The 22,109-nt window shown below is 41.7% G+C and overlaps 1 protein-coding gene across 1 annotated transcript in view; it reads right to left on the reverse strand.

Moving 5' to 3' along the window:
* The window catches only part of LOC126101595 (aquaporin AQPAn.G-like), a 187,612-nt gene that overhangs the window by 4,023 nt on the left and 161,480 nt on the right, over positions 1-22,109 (reverse strand). Inside the window, exons 4-6 of the mRNA XM_049912273.1 lie at positions 18,301-18,444; positions 14,986-15,192; positions 5,311-5,391 (exon numbers count right to left, since the gene is read on the reverse strand). Coding sequence (XP_049768230.1) covers positions 5,311-5,391; positions 14,986-15,192; positions 18,301-18,444 — 432 coding nt within the window. The remainder of the gene's footprint in view (positions 1-5,310; positions 5,392-14,985; positions 15,193-18,300; positions 18,445-22,109) is intronic.

Genomic DNA, 22,109 nt, shown 5'->3' on the forward strand with positions numbered 1-22,109 from the left:
TGGAGAAGAAATAAAAACTTTGAGGTTCGCCCATGACATTGTAATTCTGTCAGAGACAGCAAAGGACTTGGAAGAGCAGTTGAACGGAATGGATAGTGTCTTGAAGGGAGGATATAAGATGAACATCAAGAAAAGCAAAACGAGGATAATGGAATGTAGCCGAATTAAGTCGGGTGATGCTGAGGGTATTATATTAGGAAATGAGACACTTAAAGTAGTAAAGGAGTTTTGATATTTGGGCAGCAAAATAACTGATGATGGTCGAAGTAGAGAGTATATAAAATGTAGACTGGCAATGGCAAGGAAAGCATTTCTGAAGAAGAGAAATTTGTTAACATAAAGTATAGATTTAAATGTCAGGAAGTCGTTTCTGAAAGTATTTGTATGGAAGTGAAAATTGGACGACAAATAGTTTGGACAAGAAGAGAATAGAAGCTTTCGAAATGTGGTGCTACAGAAGAATGCTGAAGATTAGATGGGCAGATCACGTAACTAATGAGGAAGTATTGAATAGGATCTGGGAGAAGAGAAGTTTGTGGCACAACTTGACTAGAAGAAGGGATCGGTTGGTAGGACATGTTCTGAGGCATCAGGGGATCACCAATTTAGTATTGGAGGGCAGCTTGAGGCTAAAAATCGTAGAGGGAGACCAAGACATGAATACACTACGCAGATTCAGAAGGATGTAGGTTGCAGTAGGTACTGGGAGATGAAGAAGCTTGCACAGGATAGAGTAGCATGGAGAACTGCATCAAACCAGTCTCAGGACTGAAGACCACAACATCAACAACAACATTTTAAATTATATGGGTAAAGACGAAGTAGTAGTTAAAATGGGTTTTACATCGCTTCTCTTGCTGCAAATGATGAAGAGAGTGAGAGAAACGGTCTGTGAGAAAGTATTACCATTTGTTGTGTGATTAACGACGACTCGATAAAGGGAACTTGAACTGTTGACGAGAGTGACATCTGTGAGCGAGTGAGGTAACGTAAATAGTCCCAGAGAGATTTTTTAACGAGCAGCATAGATATAATTATTAAAAGGATAATTATACTTTGATATTGCAATGTATTACTTACGAACGTACTTGCTACTTTGATGAAAAAGGAAATGTGCTCTCTCCTTCAGAAATAATAATGAAAACTCATGTGTGAGATTATGGACATGGAAAAGAGTTCTGTTGTGAGATTTTAAGGGGGAAAGTGATTTGAGTGCTAAAAAATTTTCGAGAGAATTTGAATAACAAATGTATGCCATTTAACTGAAACGTTATAAAACAATGCAACTAGAATTTTCTTTCCTTTCAGTAATCAGATTGCAGGCTGTTTCTGTTTTGTAAATTTGTTGCCTGCATACGTAAGCTATTGTGAATCAGACCCTTTTGTACACGCGTGGGACCAATTGCATCTTTATTTTCAGAAAGAAGCGCAGCACGACAGATATTCACCGAGTAGATAAATTGAAAAGCCATTACAAAAGACTAATTCACATTGTTGCATCTGACATGATATTTTTCCGGTGTGATTACAACACCGAGAAAGCTTGCTAGCTGGAAGATTTCGATGAGACGTGACCGCTTACTCTTTCGTGTATATGTCGCAGCTCGTGGAAAGTGGAACAATATATTTTCAAAGAATTGGGATATGTATCCTTGTCTGCTACCTATGGATTGCAGCATATCACACTACAAAACCGTCACTGAATTTCTGAAAACTAATTATCGTCTACACAGTGGAATCCTGATCTTAACTTTCTCTCATATTATGATACTACAACATACATTCGTTATTTAGTTTGGATACGATGTTTGGTTCCTGGCGAGCAAATTTAAATAAACAGTACTTAAAATACTTCGTTTCGCCTCAAGGTCGAAGTCCACGCACGTGGTCATTTTGTGCACTACAAACCTCGATTTTATATCATGTAATTTATGTCGGTATCAAAGTAAGCGTTTGATACTGTTATGATTATTAAGTTAACTGCGTGACATGTTCTTGTCAAATTTTCGGGAGAATGCATTTCAAATGCCACATTTTTCTGAACCGCAAATGCTTAGTTTTTGACTTCAACCTACTGTGTGCCATAGGAAACAACTGGTTCACTGGCTAGTCTTTCCTTCTCCTCCCAGAATCTCTTCAAGCTTTCACCAAGATTCTTCGTTTTCTCTGTCCAGGTGATCGTGGTCCTTGTACTTTGCTTCTCCTGGAACTCCCTTAATTTTTCAGCCTTAATTCTAGATACCTCTACATCTCAACTTCCTCCATGTCCTTTCTTATTCCTACAATGCATTTTGTGTTCGCCGCTAGTTTGGCGGCGTAACGAATCGTTGTGTGTTCGTTCGGAATAGGTGCCTATAAAACTTCAGCCTTCTATTGCGTGTAGTGTCTGGGATGCTCTGTAGCTGTTTATGCATGTCTTCATTTTTGTCCTTTTTTTCCATATACATCTTTTTATTCAATCCGAGGATCTTTCTTAAATTTTTTCTCACTTACCTCCGGTTCTTTATCACTCAGTCTGAACAATGAAGTGCTTCTAGCTTAACAATTCGTTGTAGCGACTACTATTTACCTTGTAAGAGATCGTTCTTTTGTTATATCTATTCTGTACTAACCTATCCTTCTCACTCGTTCTTTATTTGCTTCTTTAAGGAGCCAATTCGGTTGGATCCATTAACCAAGACACTTGATTTTATCTGTTCTATTGGTTTCTGCAAACCTCTTCTTCATGCATCGTAAATGTATTACATTTTTTTTTTGTCGCCTCATATAGTTTTTCGAACATCATCAGAGCTTCATCTTTGTCGTTGGATAATAATCGCAGATCATCAGCATACGCTAGGGGCTCCACCTTGCAACCCTGACCTAAGACGATTCTTTCTATTATTTCTTCTGGCAATGCTTCTGTCCATGTCCTCGTTATTTTCTCCATGACGATTTTAAAGAAAGTGGATGTCTCTGCCTGTCTCCAGTTTTAATCTGAACGGTCTCTGATATTTCCCTATTAAATTTTTCTTTGTAGTTGCTTCCTATTACTCTTACATTGTTATTGGTATATTAAAATAAATTAAAAATACTTTGTTACTATAACTAAAATCGTAGACATATGTGGCACGTTGAAATTGCTCATGACCAAAAGTGACATTTGTGGGAGGGAGGAAGACAGCAGCAAAATATGATCTCCCTAGACCCCAACTCTGGATCAGCGCCTGTTGACTGCGCAAAAGTCTGAAGACATCCTCACTGCAATCATTGTGAAAAGGTGGTTGCGAATTCATCGTCAAAGAGCATGACTTTCTCTCTTACGTGACGACTGTCTTCCCTCGGGTATGGTGAGATCTTTCAGAGAAGTAACGTCCGCCATCTCACCGTTCGAGGTATGGAGGTGTGGATATGTCTCAAGATTGAACAAAAAATAGTATAAAAATTTAAAATTACATTCCTGGATCCCTATATCACAGCTCTCTACCGGTCACCAGACGTTTTCCCATTTGAGAACATTTGGAACATTATGTGCAAGACCTTTCAACCAGCTTCGGTTTTTGACGATCTAACATACCAGTTGGACAGAATTCAGCACGATACCCCTCTGGAGTACACCTAACAACTCCATCATCAATGCCAAACCGAATAACCGAATTCCAACGCGTTACTGACATGCTCAATTTGTGAAGCCCTTTCTCTAGAATAAATCAAGCAATTTTTCTGAATTTGTAATCATTTGTTTACCTGTATATGTACATCATATTTTCCTATCTCCGTCTTATTCGGATAACTCATTTGTGGTGCGGTTATTTTTTTTTATCTTAGTGTGTAGATTGGTAGCTCTCGTATCATATATTGGTAGCGTATCTTCAGAGGTAGGAAGGTTTTAAAATGACACAATGTAAGAAGGCAGCCAAGACTGGCTAGATTAAAAATGATCTATGATGATCTGTGACTGAGGATGTCCTTTTTCTCTGTTCCAATCTAGGGTTTTGGGAAGTTTCCCTTGGTTGCAGGGCAAAATCAGGTTCTGCAAGTCTCAACTATTCCCATTTGATTTGGCCTCCTCTCCACCTCTCTCGCCGCCTACTGGGATATTGGCTGAAAAGAACAGCATCCCATAACTCCGCCGAAACTTGCCTGTGGAGAGGAGTATGGATACATTATTTAAGAGACATACAGATCTCAGCCACAACTGGGCATTTAATTAAATTCGGTGGGGACAAGTGGAAATTTGTGCCACACTGAAACTAGAACCCAGATTTCTCGCTTCATGCGAGCTGTCGCGTTAACCACGTTAGGTATCCTGATACACTTCTCTTGCAGCCCAACTTCTTAACTTGTTGCGCACTACACATTTAGTAGCCACAGTCCACTAACCTCATTGTTTGCAGTTTTACTAGATACCTACAAGATTTCGGACATACTATGCATCAGCACTTAAGTTATCACTATCGTCAAGGCGCATATACAGGATGTTCGTTTCTACTGAGACAACGACGCATTGTAAGAAAAAAATATTCTAGGTGAAAAATTGTTATTAGTAAAGAGGACATCTGTCTGTGCTACAAGTGGCCAACTCCTTACCACTCCTCCTCGTACGGTTTACTCAAAGCCTATTTTGCCATTCGTGGTAGATGAGGCAGTAACCAACAAATATGAAGTGTGCCTGCTTTTGCAGTTAAGGAATCATGCATTTGATTCTACATTTCATTTACGATGTAAATGTAAATCACTGTTTTCTAACGGTTGGTGTTTATGTTCAAACGTCACTTGAGTTTTGGAAATTTGATTGCACAGTACGACACGGCCACCCGTTTCTACGTCTGGTTAGAAACTACGCTCAGTGTGCTCCAGGAACAACGACGTGACTGTAGCAGTTTTCTGTCCCCATTGGGATGCTTGATATCGGAGGGCCCCCTTGCCTCATACCACTGGGGTGCTTGATTTTGGTGAGTATTCATGGCAGGTGCACCTGTCGCTATCTCTTCATGGACATTTTGCCTTACTATAATGGTTGTGGTTTGTATTCTGCCGGTAGTCGCGCAGCGACCAGCGTAAGACTGACAGTGAATACACACAGCGAAATCAGTGACGCTGGTGGCGGGGCTCGAGGTATGATGTCTGTTCTGTCGGACATGTCTCACAACTACGAAAACAACAGAAATCAGTCCCGCCAAGATTTGGGAAACAGTAAACTCTTACTTGAAAAGGCTACAGTCATGTGCAAAACGTAAGAATAAGAAAATATTCATCTTTAAAAATCCACTCACACAAAATACTCATTTACAGGTTCAAGAATGATGTCATAGGAGAATGATGACTTACCCAATGTTGCGTCCATTCCCCTCTCCATATGGCTGGTCCTAGTGTTCTAGCTGGGTTCATACTGGCACCTGTGTACGGACCCTGCAACAATAGAAAAATGAACGATAGATAAAGCGATATATTCTTGCTAATATTATGTCAACATCTATTCCTTGTATACTTATATGGATGTCCGAAAGAGCAGACACCATTGATAACCTGCAGCCGTCTAGAACGAAACTAGAATTATATTAATACCTTCAGCTGCTGACGGGCGTTGATGTATATCAACGGGGACAGGTGAAAATGTGTGCACCGACTGGGACTCGAACCCGGGATCTCCTGCATAAATGGCAGACGCTCTATCCATCTGAGCCACCGAGGGCACAAAGGACAGTGAGACTGCATGGACTTGAGCCACCGAGGGCACAAAGGACAGTGAGACTGCATGGACTATCTCGCGCACGCCTCCAGCGAGTCTCACATTCTCACCTTTTATGTCCACACACTACATTCGTAGTGTCCCAACCCAACATACTCATTACTTGTGGAAGACATTCTTACCAAGTCCCGTAATAGTTCTTCTTCTGTGCGGATGCACACATATTCCCCGAACTCCGATTTCAGTCAGATTACATCATGGTCGGGCAGAGATTACGAAATCAGATACTGGATTGTAAAGCGTACTCAGCAGGAGATATAAACTCGGATCATAACTTAGTAATGACAAAAGCTGTCTGAAGTTTCAGAGAGTAATCAGGAAGAATCGGTGAGCAAAGAAGTGGGCTACGGAAGAAGAAATACTTCAGCTGATCGCCGGAAGATGGAAGTGTAAAAATATTCAGGGAAATTCAAGAATACAGAAATATGTGATTTTGGAATGGAATAAATAGGATGTGCAGGGACGCTAAGACTAAAGGAATGCATGAGAAATGTGAAATAATCGAAAAAGAAATAATTGTTGGAAGGACTGATTCAGCATACAGAAAAGTCAAAACAGTTTAGGGCGAAGTTAAAAGCATTAACATTGCGATGGAAATGCCATTGGTAACTGTGGAGCAGAGAGTGGATAGGTGATAAGAGTAAACGGCGTGTGTGAGGGGAAGGCCTTGTATAATGACGTGATAGAAGAAGCAGCGGTCTACAGGGAAGAACTAGAAATCCAGTATTAGAGTTAGAAATAAAAAGATGAAATAACACAGAAGCGGCAGATAATATTCCATCAGAATTTCTAAAATCATTGGAGGAAATGACAACAAAACGATTGTTCACGTTGGTGTGTTGGATTTTATGAGACTGGCGATATACCATCTAACATTCGGAAAAACATCATCCACAAAATTCCGAAGATAGCAAGAGTCGACAAGTGTGAGAATTATTGCACCATTAGCTTAACAGGTAAGGCATTAAAGTTACTGGTAAGAATAATATACAGAAGAAGGGAAAAAATAATTGAGGTTCTGTTAGACGACGATCAGTCTGTCTGTAGGAAGAGGCACCAGAGAGGCAGTTGAGAATGGAAGTAAGACTGAAGAAATATTGAGGCACGTTCACAGGGTGTGTTGACCTGGAAAAAGCTTTCGACAATACAGGGTTATTCTAAATGACGGACCCATTTTCAAAAATTCGTTTGTATTCAAGTACAAATCGAAAATGAACAAGCTTTATACCAATGAAAAGAGGAAGTTTCAAAGTTTTTTTTTCATAATGTTTGAAGGAAGCTCTTTACGTCCCGCCCCTCCCAACCAATCTGAAAGATCTGCGGAACCGGGTCATCGTGCCGTGCATTCAGTAACAGCGGATAGGCTTCGTGGGACGAGTTTGGCTACTGCGTCGATGTTTGCCGTGCAGCCAGCGGTGGCCACATTGAACATTTATCACATTTCTAATTATTAAATAATTATTAAAACTAACAAATTACAAATTATTACAAATTACTAAATTCATATAAAACATTATGAAAAAACTTTGATACTTCCTCTTTTCATCGGTATAAACCTTGTTTATTTTGGATTTTTATTTGAAAAAAATACGAAGTTTTGAAAATGGGTCCATCATATAGAATAACCCTCTATTAAATGGTGAAAGATGTAGAAATTCTGAGAAAAATAGGGTCAGCTATAGGGAAAGGCGGGTAATATACAATACTCGTACGTACAAGAACCAAGGGGGAACAATGAGAGTGGAAGACTATGAACGAAGACGTCTGATTACAAAGGTTGTAATACAAGTATGTAGTCTCTCGTTTCCACTGTTCAATCTTTATATAGAAGAAGCAATTAAAGAAGTAAAAGAAGGTTCTAGAGTGAAATTAAAATTGAAGATGAAAGGAAATTAATGATTCACTGATGACATTGCTATCCTCAGTGAAACCGAGGAAGAATTACAGGATCTTTTTAATGGAATGAACAGTCTACTGAGTACAGAATATGAACTGAAAGTAAATAGAAGAAAGTAATGAGAAGTAGCAGTAATGAGAATTCCGAGGAGATTAATATCAGAATTGGTGCTCAAGAAGGATATCAATTTAAGGAATTATGCTACCTAGGCAGCAAAATAACCCATGATGGACGGACCAAGGAGGACATAAAAATCGGACTAGCACTGGTATAAAGGACATTAATGGTGAACAGAGGTCTACTTGTATCAGACATAGTCCATCATTTGAGAAAGAAATTCCTGAGAATGTACGTTTGAAGCACAGTATTGTAGTGAGGCATGGATTGTGAGTAAATCGCCGGCTGCAGTGGTCGAGCTGTTTTAGGCGCTTCAGTCCGGAACCGCGCTGCTACGGTCGCAGATTCGAATCCTGCCTCGGGCATGGATGTGTGTGATGTCCTTAGGTTAGTTAGGTTTAAGTAGTTCTAAGTTCTAGGGGACTGATGACCTCAGAAGTTAACCCCCATAGTGCTTAGAGCCAATTGAATAATTTTTTTGTGAGTAAATCGGAGTAGAAGAGAATCGAAACGTTTGAGAGTTGGTGCTAGAGACGAATAGTGAAAATTAGGTGGACTGATAAAGTAAGGAAAGAGGAGGATCTATGCAGAATCAGCGAGGAAAGGAATATATGGAAAACACTGAAAAGAAGGAGGGACAGATGACACGGCATCTGTTAAGATATCATGATGCTACAGGATGCAGTAGGGGGTAAAATTGTAGAGGAAGACAGAGACTGGGATACAACCAGCAAATAATTGAAGACGTACCCTCCAGTACCACACTGGGCATTCTTCAACGTCTCTAAATGTGTGCTATCAACAGAGTTCTCCTTCTACTCAAGTTGTGCCACAAAGAACTGTTCTCTCCGACACGTTTCAGTAGCTCCTCATCGGTAATCCTATTTACTGACCTAATCATCAGCATTCTTCTGTAACATCTCAGCTGGTTACATCTCTCAAAAGCGTAAAACGTGTCTCAAAATTAGGGTGCCTCTTATCTTATGCAGTAAATATCAAGCTACTATGGTTATCTGTTTCTATAAAGATGCGCACAAGGTATTGTGATTACGACGAGCTGGGAAGAGAGAATACACGAGAAGCAGTAGAGATAGCTTTTGAGTAGGTACTGCCTCCGACAAACAAGAAACCGAACAGACAATGGTCCACTGCAAGCAAACACACTGGAATCAGAAAAAAAAAACTGAGAACTCTTATTGTGGGAGACAGATAGTCATGGAATCGTTGTTCTTAGGACGTAGGAATGTGAAAAAACATTTAACACTCGCTAAGGAAATGTGAGCTTTCTCTAAATAGAGACACGCTGCTTTGAGAGGGCAGATGCGTCTGATCTTGTAATTCAGTTCCTCGGTTGTCTAACAGAAATAACGATACGTAAACATTAAGATTTAGAGCGGATGCGAGCTAAGTTGCCTAAGCCTGTAATCTTATTAGTCAGAGAGACGTGTCAGATTTGCGAGTAGGTATAACAGGAAAGGGACTTGTATACAGATCAGATGTCAAGTAGAGTTCTGATAGCACCTATTGTTACATTAGGTACAGCGCGGCGGATACGTCTCTGATTTACAATAGGTACGTCAGGAAAGGGACTTGTATACAGATCAGATGTCAAGTAGAGTTCTGATAGCATCTATTGTTACATTAGGTATCGCGCGGTGGAAAAATGGTTGGAGCCTTTCTGTTCACGGCTGAGATCTTTGACAGCTACTGCTTGGTACAGCCGAGTGTTTAGTTTGTACACATGAGGATTTACAAAAGTGAAATACACTGATTAAAAGACCATATTAAACACACCACCTCTGGAAAAGGTACAATACCGCGGAACATAAAACAAAGTACACAGTAGTCTTTCCGGTGTCCAGCCTATTTGATGAACACGTTTTGAGCAGAATATTTTAATAACTGACATAGTCGGCTGCGTCAGAGGATTCGACCGATTCTTGAAGGCTTGAGCGTTGTCTCAACTCCTCTCGGGGACTGTGAGACGAACTCTGGAATAAATAGCTGCGTGACAATAAAAGTACCTCACAGTCATTTATAGTCATATCGTCATAAATGTGGCATTGTCTACTCGTCTGGACAACGGCAGAAATATTATACTGGGTCAGCCACGCCGAGGGAACCTCCTAAACTAAACAACTCGTTATCGGTATGCGAGAATAATAGTGTGCGATAGGATACGTTTGGTGTGAACAGTAAACTGCTCAATGACTTTCCTAGCTTTGGCGTCAACGTCAGACTGTACGGTACTCTGGTGCAGGCTTCAGATAAATTGGTCACATTTTGGGTAAAAAAGGAATCTGATGAGCAGCACACATAACTAATCTTCTTGGAAGCGTGGATGACAATACAGAGCCTAGTGCAGTTGGAGTGTATTGCAGTGTAGATCGGACGGACACAAAGGTGTGTCTCACTACAGCACACTGTGACTCAAAGATGAAGATCCAACTGTAAAGACATAGTCGTCGACGAGGCGTTCTACACTAATTTTCCATTTTTTGTTACAAAAAAAAATACATACCTCCCCTGGCTATATTCAGTTCAAGAGAAAAGCATACCTTTTTACATCCGATTGCGAAAAGTGGTCAATTATCTCTTCACGGATAATTTTGATTCAGAATAATTAAAGATGCAGCTCAAATAGGAGTTCCACCAAATCTGAAAAAACGGGACTTAAAAATTGTACTTTGTTGCTGATATGCATGTATGCCATATAGTAAAATTTCATTAGTACTTTCTGCTACTATTAATTATTAATTTTACTTTAATTATTAATTTTAATTATTAATTGTTTAATAAATAAAGGAATAACTTCTATTTATAAGCAGTGTTTCAATAGGAAAGTTATGTAGCTACGTAAAGAGGTTGTACAAATTAAGATCAAACAGAGTGCTCAGTTTGAAAGAGGAAAAGATAACTGATGCAGTGAACAAAAGAAGACTACAGTCTTATGGACACACATACCGAATGGACACTAACAGACTAAGCAAGCAAACCTTCGCCGAAATTGACAAAGATATGAAAAACACAGGAGTTAGAATGGTAGATAATAGAATACTTTTCAGAGAAACGACACAAAAGGCAGGATTTCAGGAAAGAAGTCCGCAGATGGAAGAAAATGGACACGGGATGAAAAGGAACGACACTATAGAAAGATGAAGGAAGCTTGGGAGCAACGAAAATTAAATCAAAGAAGCAATATCAAGGTCACTTTGCGTACCCTCCAAAAGGGATAATCGAATAAATAAATAAAGAGGTTATGCTATAAACGGTTCTGAAGGGAAAGTGTCAGTAACATATGGCTCCTATTCTCAGCAGCTCTTAAGATAATACTATTTGAAACTGTTTAGCAGGAAAGGCCGTACTTTCACTTTTCATGGGCTTAATTTGTGTGATGTTATCTTATGGGGTTTCACAGGGATTAATTCTGTATGACTGCTATCATCCGGCGTGCGTTCGTAATTCAGTTGCAATTGGAAAAGAAAGAAATGCTGATTTTCGTTCCTACAGACATCATATTCGTCATACTCTGATGGAAATGGAAGTGACTGCGTATGAAGAAATAGTTCGATAGTTAACAAACACTGTGGCGATGCCCACTACTCAATGGATGTTAAATTACTTTCATCCTATTCGGAACTGATATCCGTCAGTTTGAAGATGGAGCGAAATCTGGGGAATAAAAATTGTTGAGGAAGATCAAAACTTCACAACACGTTGCAGGTTACGATAGCTATCCAGAGGTGAAGCGGCTTGTACAACATACAGTGGATAGGCAAAATAATGCGAACAGTGTAAGTAACGGGATGGTTGTGTTTGGCGCTCAACAGCGCAGGTAAGGCACGTGTCGCTCTGAACTGTGCGTGTTCAATACGGACTAGGCATCAGTGCAGGTTGTTTACGAGTAGTGCACACTTCGTATTTTCATTCAGAGGCCGAGGTCAACGTGCAATGAAAGACCTAAGAGTTCCAAAGACGGCAGTTTGTGGGGGGCTAATTAGCTGGAGCATCAGTAACAAATACAGCCAACTTATTGAATGTTTCAACAGTCATGACAGCCTACACAAAACATGGAAAGACATCATCTTATAAACATAATGGTGGGCGCAAATCAAAACTAAATGACAGAGATCGTCGTTTGCTAACACAAATTGTGTCAAAACAACACAAAGCTACGGCGGCTAAAGTGATTGCAAAGCTCATTTGCCATCGCCTAGACCTCATATCTACCGACACTGCCCGCCGAGGGCTCCATAAAGCGAATACTCATGGACGAGCTGCTATACCGATACCATTACTGACGACAACCAACGCAAAGAAGCGTAATATATGGTGTCAGGAGAATAAATTCCGGGCGGCTGATCATTGGAAACACGTCATATGGTCAGGTGAGTCAACATTTCATAATTTCGAACACCGGGCCATGTTTACGTCTGAAGAATGCAAAAATAAGTCTACAAGCCTGTTTGCTTGATTCGAACAGTTAAGCATGGAGGTGGAAGTGTGGTGGAATGGGCAGATATATCATGGTATTCTGCTGGTCCCATCGTTACTCTCAAAGACCGTGTTACAGCTTACGATTATATGAACATTTTAGGTGATCAGGTGTACCCCATGATTCAGATGTTTCCCAAGAATGATGCCATATTTCAGGACGATAATGCACCCATTCACACAGCAAGGACAATACAGTCGTGGTATGAGGAGCCCTGGCCAGCACAGTCCCCGGACTTGAACATTATGGAACCCTTGTGGGCGGTATTGGAGCTCAGACTCCGGAGCAGATATCCGTCTCCCTCGTCACGGCAGGAGTTAGAAGACGTTCTTATCGAAGAGTGGCATAACATTCCACTGGAGACTATACAATCATTACATGCCAGTATTCCAAAAATAGCCGGAGCTATATTACGGGAAAATGGGGGTCGAGCCCTTTATTAATAAACCATTCCCAAGTAAAATGAGTACTATGGGACTTAACATCTATGGTCATCAGTCCATTCCCAAGTAAGTACACGTGTTTTCATATTATTTTGCCTATCCCCTGTAGACTATCGTGAGGAACTGCATCAGACAAGCCTTTCGACTGAAGATCAAAACAGGAAACACAAGACTGAGCTTTACCTTAAAAGAAAAGAACTTATTTATCATATAAGGCGAAGAATAAACATTTGTCATGGTTACAGTAAACAACTTCAAAAAATCAGATAAAGTAGTAAAGGACAGTCATTTAAAACATAAACAAAAATACTGACTCGATATTAATTCCATACAAACACTCAAACCATAATTACAGGCAAAAATGCGCTGCACAACACAATTAAAGGATCATTTTTTCGAAGTCTCGTAATTATTTCCCATTGTGACGTCTATGTCTCTAAATTTGGCTCAAAGGTGTCTACGACCTTCCTCTATAAAGAGGCAAAAGCGTGGCGCCCTGCGACCTCACCCTTGTGTTCGGCGAAGCTTCAAACTTTGTACCAATGTAACTGAAAAGTCGTTGTCATCATCTGATTAAAAAGTATTATTATATTTCCTGTGTGTTTAACACAAAGCGAATTAGTCTGTAGAGCGACTATTACAGCATATTTGGAAAAAAAAGTTTCAGAAGGGAGTGAGGTTGCCAACTTGAGGAAATGAATCTTGGTTCGTCTTTGTAACTCAGTAAAGTAAATGGCCAAATGTGACGGGAAGGATTGTCCCGTTTTATGCTGTGCCTTGTGTGATGCCCGGAAGTTGCGGCTAGATGCGATCTGTTACAGGCAGCTGTGTAGTGTAGTGAACATGGTAGCACGAGTTCACAGGCTCTGAAAGTGGAATGATAAACAGTGCAAGGCAGGGGCTATCATAGAAAACCGTAGATTACGTAAGAATTTTACTTTCATTGCACAGGATGGACTTATATATAAGAAAGAAGATTATGATAATACTGACATGAGAATAGCCAGTGAGCAAGTCGGTAGTAATGCCGACCGGTGTGGCCGAACGGTTCTAGGCGCTTCAGTCTGGAACCGTGTGACAGCTACGGTCGCAGGTTCGAATCCTGCCTCGGGCATGGATGTTAGTTAGATTTAAGTAGTTCTAAGTTCTAGGGGACTGATGACCTCAGATGTTAAGTCCCTTAGTGCTCAGAGCCATTTGAACCATTCGGTAGTAATGTGAAGGAAAATAAAACATGTGTCAACAAAATCATGGAATGAAGAGCTCTGGTCTAGATTGCCTTCCAAGATAAGAAGGATCTTCAGCTCAACAAGCACATCAGCTTCTGCACTAAGAAAAGATTTATAAGGACCTTTGTATGGAGCGTCTTGACGTATAGTCGTGAAACGTTGACGTTCGCAAAGCAGGAGAAAGCTCTCTTTCAATTTGCGGAAATGTGGTTTTTGAGGAGAATAACAAGAACTATCTAGACCAACAAAAACAAGGATGAGATGGTTGTAGAAGAAATAGAAGAGAATAAAAGACTACTAAAAGTTATAGGCCATCGCAAAGAAGCAGTAAATTAGACATGATATCCTTTAACAAAACAATTTCGAAGGCGAGATCGTAAGGAAGAAAACGAGGGGATGAGGTAATCTCGTTTAAAAAAAAATGGTTAGTCAGACGGGATGTTCTTCACACACAGAGGACTGCTGAAGACAGGAATCTACGGCAGCAGAGAGAAGGCTTAGCTTTTCGAAAGAACAAGAAAGGAATATTACTAAAATCTGATATATTAGTTATAATTGCACGTAATATATAGCTTTTACTATTGCTCTTGGGCTTCCTGAATTCTACATTGACATTAAATATGTTTTTATTTTCATTAAACAAGTACCACTAGTGAAAGGATATTATCTTCCGCGCCGGCCGAAGTGGTCGTGCGGTTCTAGGCGCTGCAGTCTGGAACCGCGAGACCGCTACGGTCGCAGGTTCGAATTCTGCCTCGGGCATGGATGTGTGTGATGTCCTTAGGTTAGTTAGGTTTAACTAGTTCTACGTTCTAGGGGACTAATGACCTGAGAAGTTGAGTCCCATAGTACTCAGAGCCATTTATTATCTTCCGCCACACTATTCGATACTTCCGACACCTATATCCTGACGCTTCTTTATAACAGTATGAAATTTACCAGTACTTCCTGTCAATACTGATACTGTAGGTATGGAAACAGAAGTATTCGTACTCGCAGAAGCATCCGATGCCGAGCTGTCAAATTCGTTAGGCAAAGTGGACAGTAAGCCCCACGGGAGTAGTTTTACTTACCGCTACCATGGAGACGGCGGCGACGAGGAAGCCGAACTTAAGGGGCGTGGAGTCGGTGTTGCGGACGTTGCGCGCGTCCCAGACGCCGTGGCACAGCAAGATGAGTACGGCCGTCATGCCGGCCTCCACCAGCACAGACTGCAGCGCCGACAGCGACTTCGCCGGCACCGTCGTGCACTCACACACCGCCGAGGATGGCGTCACCGACTGCCGAAACGTAGCTCTTTAGGCACCGGGCAACGAAGGTACGTGCGATTAGTTGTACAAAAAGAAAGAGAAAAGACTGGCCAAGTGCGAGTAGTACTCGCGCACTGATGATTCCGTACAAACTTAGTTGCGTATATACGCAGTCCATCTACCCTGGGAACCGAGAATCTCAACGATTTTTGCCTGTTGTCGATATCGACGCAGGCAGCCTATTGGTCTCCGGGTGTCCTAATCCGTATCTGAATGTATATAGTAGCTTCTCAGAGTAGCCCGGACGTACAAAAAGAGTTTATGTATCTACAGAGACAAGATTTAATTGAACATATTTTATTCACTTACTAAAACATGACTACTATTAACATTTTATATTTACACTACTGGCCCTTCAAATTGCTACACCAAGAAGAAATGTAGATGATAAACGTGTATTCATTGGGCAAATATATTATACTAGAACTGACTGGTGATTACATTTTCACGCAATTTGGGTGCAGAGATCCTGAGAAATCAGTACCCAGAACAACCACCTCTGGCCCTAATAACGCATGGGCATTGCGTCAAACAGAGCTTGGATGGAGTGTACAGGTACAGCTGCCCGTGCAGCTTCAACACGATAACACAGTTCATCAAGACGTTGTGACGAGCCAGAGGCTCGGTCACCATTGAACAGACGTTTCCAGTTGGTGAGAGATCTGGAGAATGTGCTGGCCAGGGTAGAAGTCGAACATTTTCTGTATCCACGTCATCTTCGTGGTGTAGCAGTTTTAATGGCCAGTAGTGTACACGCCGTAACGTTCGTCTATTACGCTTTTCACGGATGACGAATGCAAGGTATGTTCGAACGCCAAATAGATTTTTTTGTGTCTTATAATTAAAATTAACCAAGTTTCAGATTTTTTACTTTACTTGCTCCTTGCCGTATTTTATGATTCTAGGTCAAAGGGAAGTACCCTATAGGTTTTGATGAGTAAGTTTGCCGGTATCAGAATATGACACATAAATAACCGTATCTTTTGACTGCATTCACTTAGGAGCTTGAAATTTTTATACTACCAAGAAACCATAGACCCTAATGTGTCACATAAATTTGAATTTAATATGTCTATCGGTGCCTGAGAAAACAGTTGGACAGAGAGACGGGCTACAAAGCGATCCTGTTAGGATTCCGTCTTTACAGACTGAGTCACGGAACTCTAAAAAAGAAAAAAGTTGCTCGTACGAATGAACGGTATGATAAAACACAGTGACGCAAAGAGAAAGTATTACACCAAAAGTACGATATTCACCAAACTTTGTGGAGATGTTAGTCGCAAAATGGGTGAGGAACGATTAAAATTATATAACATTCGGAACGGATGTCCGGCAAGAACATCAATCAGTATATGGTGTAATCCCCAGACACATGAATAAAGTTTCGTAATCGTTGTGTAATGCAAACAAAGAACCTTTGAATGTCATCTTGAGAAATTTATTGCCTCAGCGGAAATACATACTATGTCAGCTCTCAATACTGGCTGGATGCTGTTATGAAGAAATACGCCTTCCCGTGACGTCCCAGATGTGATCTACGGGTTACAAGTCAGAGGACAGGGAACGCCAATCAAGGGTCCGGACATTTTTCAAGCCGTGGTGTGAACTGGAATGTGGAGTCTTGTGTTGTTCACCGGAGTATCTCAGTGACGAGTTTAGCATTTTTGCCGCGTATTGGTGAGAATTCATTCTCCCCTCAACAACCACCAAATGAATCCTCCAATATACAAAGGAATCACAACTGTGCAACAGTATCCTATTTGAGAAATTGTTCTGGCTACGGTCATTTTAAACCAAAGAGATATGCCACATTCTCTGAGATTCGTCTAATTTTGGCTCTGAACTCTTGCTGTTAGGTGACAAGAAGCAAGTTAACCGTCTCACAAGGAGACGGCACGACCGTGGGGTCGGGGATTTATCCGAAACTTTGTGTGGTGAAAGACGACCCTTAACACATCACGTGGTTAAAATATTAGGACGCACTACCCGGAAAATCCCGGGAAAACTCGATCCAAAGTTTCTTAGGTGCCGTACGAGTATAAAATGTTAGTCCATTTCGAGTCGCGGTTTGGCCTACATGGTTAGCGCTCGGACCCTTACGCAAGAGGCCTCGGGTTCGATTCCTCCTGCCCCACTTTTTTTTTCTTCTGTTGCTTGCAAAATTGCAGCGCATTGTTACAGGAGAATCGTGAAATTAATTCCCGGGAAGATTGTATAAAAATTAATTCTATAATTCACCATCAATTATCGTCACCAATATTCCGAGACATGATTCAATATTTCTGGTTTGCCTCAAAATTATCAGAAACTCAAAACATTTTCGTAAATGTTAATGGGGCATGTTTTTGTACATATTTATTGTAAACGCCCTGTGATTGTAACAAATCCGTTTTTATATGTTGCGCAAGATGTCGCAAAAATTATTGCTTTGTTTGTTTTTACGATAATTATCACTGCGGTTTTTGTTTATAATTATTGTATGTATGTGCCAGAGGAGGAATCGAACCCGAGACCTCTGGCGTAATATTTCGAGCCCTAAACATGTAGGACAGACGGCAGCTCGGCAGTTCACTAACATTTTATACTCATATGGCACCTAAGAAACTTTGGATCGATTTTTCCCGGGATTTTCCGAGTAGTGCGTCCTAATACTTTAACCACGTGAGGTGTTAGAGGTCCTCTTTCACCACACAAAATTTCGGACAAATCCCCGACCCCACGGTCGTGCCACCTCCTTGTCAGAGAAATCAGTTTCGTTGACTTGCAAAACAACTTCCACATCTCTTCGAAGAGTTTCGCTTAGGAAAAAGATTCTATACGTCCATTCTGCGTGGTGGAGCTTCCACAAATTTTATATGTCAGGCAAGTCTCAGTTTCTCCAGAAAACTGATCGATCAGGGTCTCCACATGTTACGATAGTTGAAAAGATTTGCTCTAGATGAATACTTTATGCATAAAACTGAGAACCCTATGCGAGTCACGAGACTGGTTTCCAGGTGATAGGTGCCCGCCTGCAGATTGCATACTAACTCTGTACTTATAAAGGATGATGACAGAGTGGAGGGGGATACCACGTACCAGTAGCAGGCCGAAGCCGAGGATGGCGCCGATGTTCTGCGCCACGAAGTAGAGGAATGCCGCCGCCACGTTGAGGTCACCACGCAGCACGGCGCACAGCGTCACCGACGGGTTGATGTGCGCCACCGATATGTGCCCGATGATCTGCAAACGAGAAAGAGCACGACGGTTGTGTACACGAATGCAGAAGCAGCAGCAGATATTGCAGAATCGGCAGTGGTCATATTTCCCTCCCTTCTCTCTCTATCTGTCTCTCTTACGCATCTACGTATCAGATCCTCTCTCTCTCTCTCTCTTTCTCTCTCTCACTCACTCTCTTTCCCCCTACCCTCACACAAATACACATTTATACTGTAATGGAACCCTTGTAATTCTCCAATCTATTAATACTTACGCGAATTATCTCCAGAATGGATCCTCCACTCTGCAGTAGACTGCGCGCTGATTTGAAATTTCCGATTAGAACTATGTACTACACCGAGAATAGAACACGGGAACTTTTACTTTCTCAGGCAAATGCACCCTTCGCAGTTATGAATTATTGTTTAGGACTGAACAGCACATCCGTCGCTGTATACTCAAACTGCCACTCCAACATCACCACCAACACTTCACCCAAGGGAGAACAGATAAACTTATGAGACAGAGAACAAAAGTAGTCAGACTAAGAGCACAGTATGGAAGACATCTACTAAAAAACAGACGGATGTGGCACAGCTCCTGAACACTGTCCTCTAAATAATGATGAACCCAATGAAATTGTAATGAAATAATCAGTAATGTGTCACCCCAACTGTACCTCCTATAACACTACTAACAAACTTTATTGTATTGTAGCCTATTAAGTATAAAAAGGTACGTACAGAAAATTCTTACTATAAAAACGATACAAAATTACTGAAATGTAGTTTGATACACTATGTGATCAAAAGTGTCCAGACACCTGGCTGAAAATGACTTACAAGTTCGTGGAGCCCTCTATCGGTAATACTGGAATTCAATATTGTGTTGACCCACCCAAACCCTTGATGACAGCTTCCATTCTCGCAGGCATACGTTCAGTCAGGTGCTGGAAGGTTTCTTGGGGAATAACAGCCATTCCTTACGAAGTGTTCCACTGAGGTGAGGTATCGATGTCGGTCGGTGAGGCCTGGCACGAAGCCGGAGTTCCATAACATCCCATAGGATTTCGGTGAGGACTCTGTGCAGGCCAGTCCATTACAGGGATCTTACTACCGTGTAACCACTCCGCTACAGGCCGTGCATTATGAACAGGCGCTCGATCGTGTTGAAAGATGCAATAGCCATCCCCGAATTACTCTTCAACAGTGGGAAGCAAGAAGGTGCTTAAAACATCAGTGTAGGCCTGGTCTGTGATAGTGCCATGCAAATCAACAAGGGATGCAAGCCCCCTCTATGATAAACACGATAACACCACTGCCTCCGAATAGTACTGTTGGCGCTACACACGCTGGCAAATGACGTTCACCGGGCATTCGCCATACCCACACCCTGCCATTGGATCGCCATATTGGCCGGCCGGGGCGGCCGACCGCTTCCAGGTGCTACAGTCTTCCAGGTGCTTCCGCGCGACCGCTACGGTCGCAGGTTCGAATCCTGCCTCGGGCATGGATGTGTGTGATGTCATTAGGTTAGTTATGTTTAAGTAGTTCTAAGTTCTAGGGGACTGATGACCTCAGAAGTTAAGTCCCACAGTGCTCAAAGCCATTTGAACCATTTTGATCGCCATATTGTGTACCGTGATTCGTCACTCCACTCAACGTTTTTCCACTCTTCAATCGTCCAATGATTAGTCTCCTTACACCAAGCAAGGCGTCGTTTGGCATTTACAGGCGAGATGTGTGGCTTATGAACAGCCGCTCGACTATGAAATCCAAGTTTTCTCACCTGCCGCCTAACTGTCATAGTACTTGCAGTGGGTCCTGATGCAGTTTGGAATTCCTTTGTGATGGTCTGGTTAGATGTCTGATTATTACACATTACCACCCTCTTCAACTGTCGGCGGTTTCTGTTAGTCAACAGACGAGGTCCACCTGTACGCTTTTGTGCTGTACGTTTCTACTTCACTATGTCATCAGAAACAGTGGACCTAGGGGTGATTAGGAGTATGGAAATCTCGCCTACAGACTTATGACACAAGTGACATCGAATCACCTGGCCACGTTCCGTCCGCCGCTCGTGGTCTCGCGGTAGCGCTCTCGCTTCCCGAGCACGGGGTCCCGGGTTCGATTCCCGGCGGGGTCAGGGATTTTCACCTGCCTCGAGATGACTGGGTGTTTGTGTTGTCCTCATCATTTCATCATCATCCAGGAAAGTGGCGAAGTTGGACTGAGCAAAGATTGGGTAATTGTACGGGCGCTGATAACCGCGCAGTTGAGCGCCCCACAAACCAAACATCATCATCATCACCTGGCCACGTTCGAAGTCCGTGAGTTCCACAGAGCTCTCTCACGGTGTCTAATGACTACTGAGGTCGCTGATATGGAGTACCTGGCAATAGGTGGCAGCACAATGCACCTAATATGATAAACGTATGTTTTTGGGGGTGTCCGGATACTTTTGGTCACATAGTGTATAAATGATCAGTTGGTAAAAACAAGAGAAACTAAAGGATAAGAAAAAATAAAAATGATATAAAGTTGTCCCTCACGAAAAAATACAGCAGAGGAAATAGACATGAGAATAACGAAAAAAGGTTATCCATGACAATTTACAGATGTTCTGTTGTACCTCCATTACGCTAGATTTAAATGTTGAATTAACACAGCCAATATTGAAAAACAAAGGGGTCACATTGTAGTTTATCACTAAATATACCAAAATTTCTTATTAATAACGAAGTATTAGAACAAGATTTGTTGAGGAGTCTAGTGCGAGTCGTTTATAAAATATCGTATTTTGAAAAGCTCTCACACCGACTCTTGTACAATACTTGTTGTATCATACACTAAAGATCAATACAAGTGCGTACTCTAGTCATGTAGATTTTGGTCAATAAAAAGATAATTGACCATCACAAGTTGTGTTCGAATGACCACTGACAGCGGCAATCACCTAGTATGGAACGACTACTGTACACGTGCTAGCATTTCAGTGCGTATGTCCGACATGGCTGCAGTAATAGATAGTTGTACATCATTTGGCGTTGTTAGTATGTCCTTGTGGACAGGGTCTTCCAGCTTTCCGCATAGAAAAAATTCTACAGGCGTCAAATCCAGGCCGGCCAAGATACAGATCCCTTGCGTCCAATTCAACGATTTGGAAGCAATTCGTGAAGAAATGCTGTAGTAATTAGTGCACTGTGCACTATAGCTGGACAGCCATCATGTTGGTACTACAGATTTCTCCTAGCCTGCAGAAGAACGTCTTCTAGTATCCGTGGAAGATGATCCGTTAGGAGGTTAAGATACTTGTGCGCGTTCATTGTTCCGGTTTTGAAAAACGGGCCTATGAGCCGATGGTTCACTAACCTACACCGCACGTTTACACGCCATGGACGCTGACGTTCCACCTGACGAAGCCAACTGGGGCTGTCAATAGACGAACAGTGGTAATTGCTAAATGTAGCTTCATCACTAAATATATGATACGTCTGGAGTATCCTGTCTCAATACACAAGTACAGAAGCTGACATGATTCTCATAATCGTTTCCACGCTGCTGTTGATGGCGAGAGATGTGGTAGGGATGGAACCTATGTCGATGGAGAATGCCTAGGACACTAGCTTGACTCATGTCACTTCCTCGTGAGATTTCGTGGGAGCTAACGTGTGGATTAACATGAATTTC

The sequence above is a fragment of the Schistocerca cancellata genome, chromosome 9, assembly GCF_023864275.1.
Source record: "Schistocerca cancellata isolate TAMUIC-IGC-003103 chromosome 9, iqSchCanc2.1, whole genome shotgun sequence".
Classification (NCBI taxonomy): domain Eukaryota; kingdom Metazoa; phylum Arthropoda; class Insecta; order Orthoptera; family Acrididae; genus Schistocerca; species Schistocerca cancellata.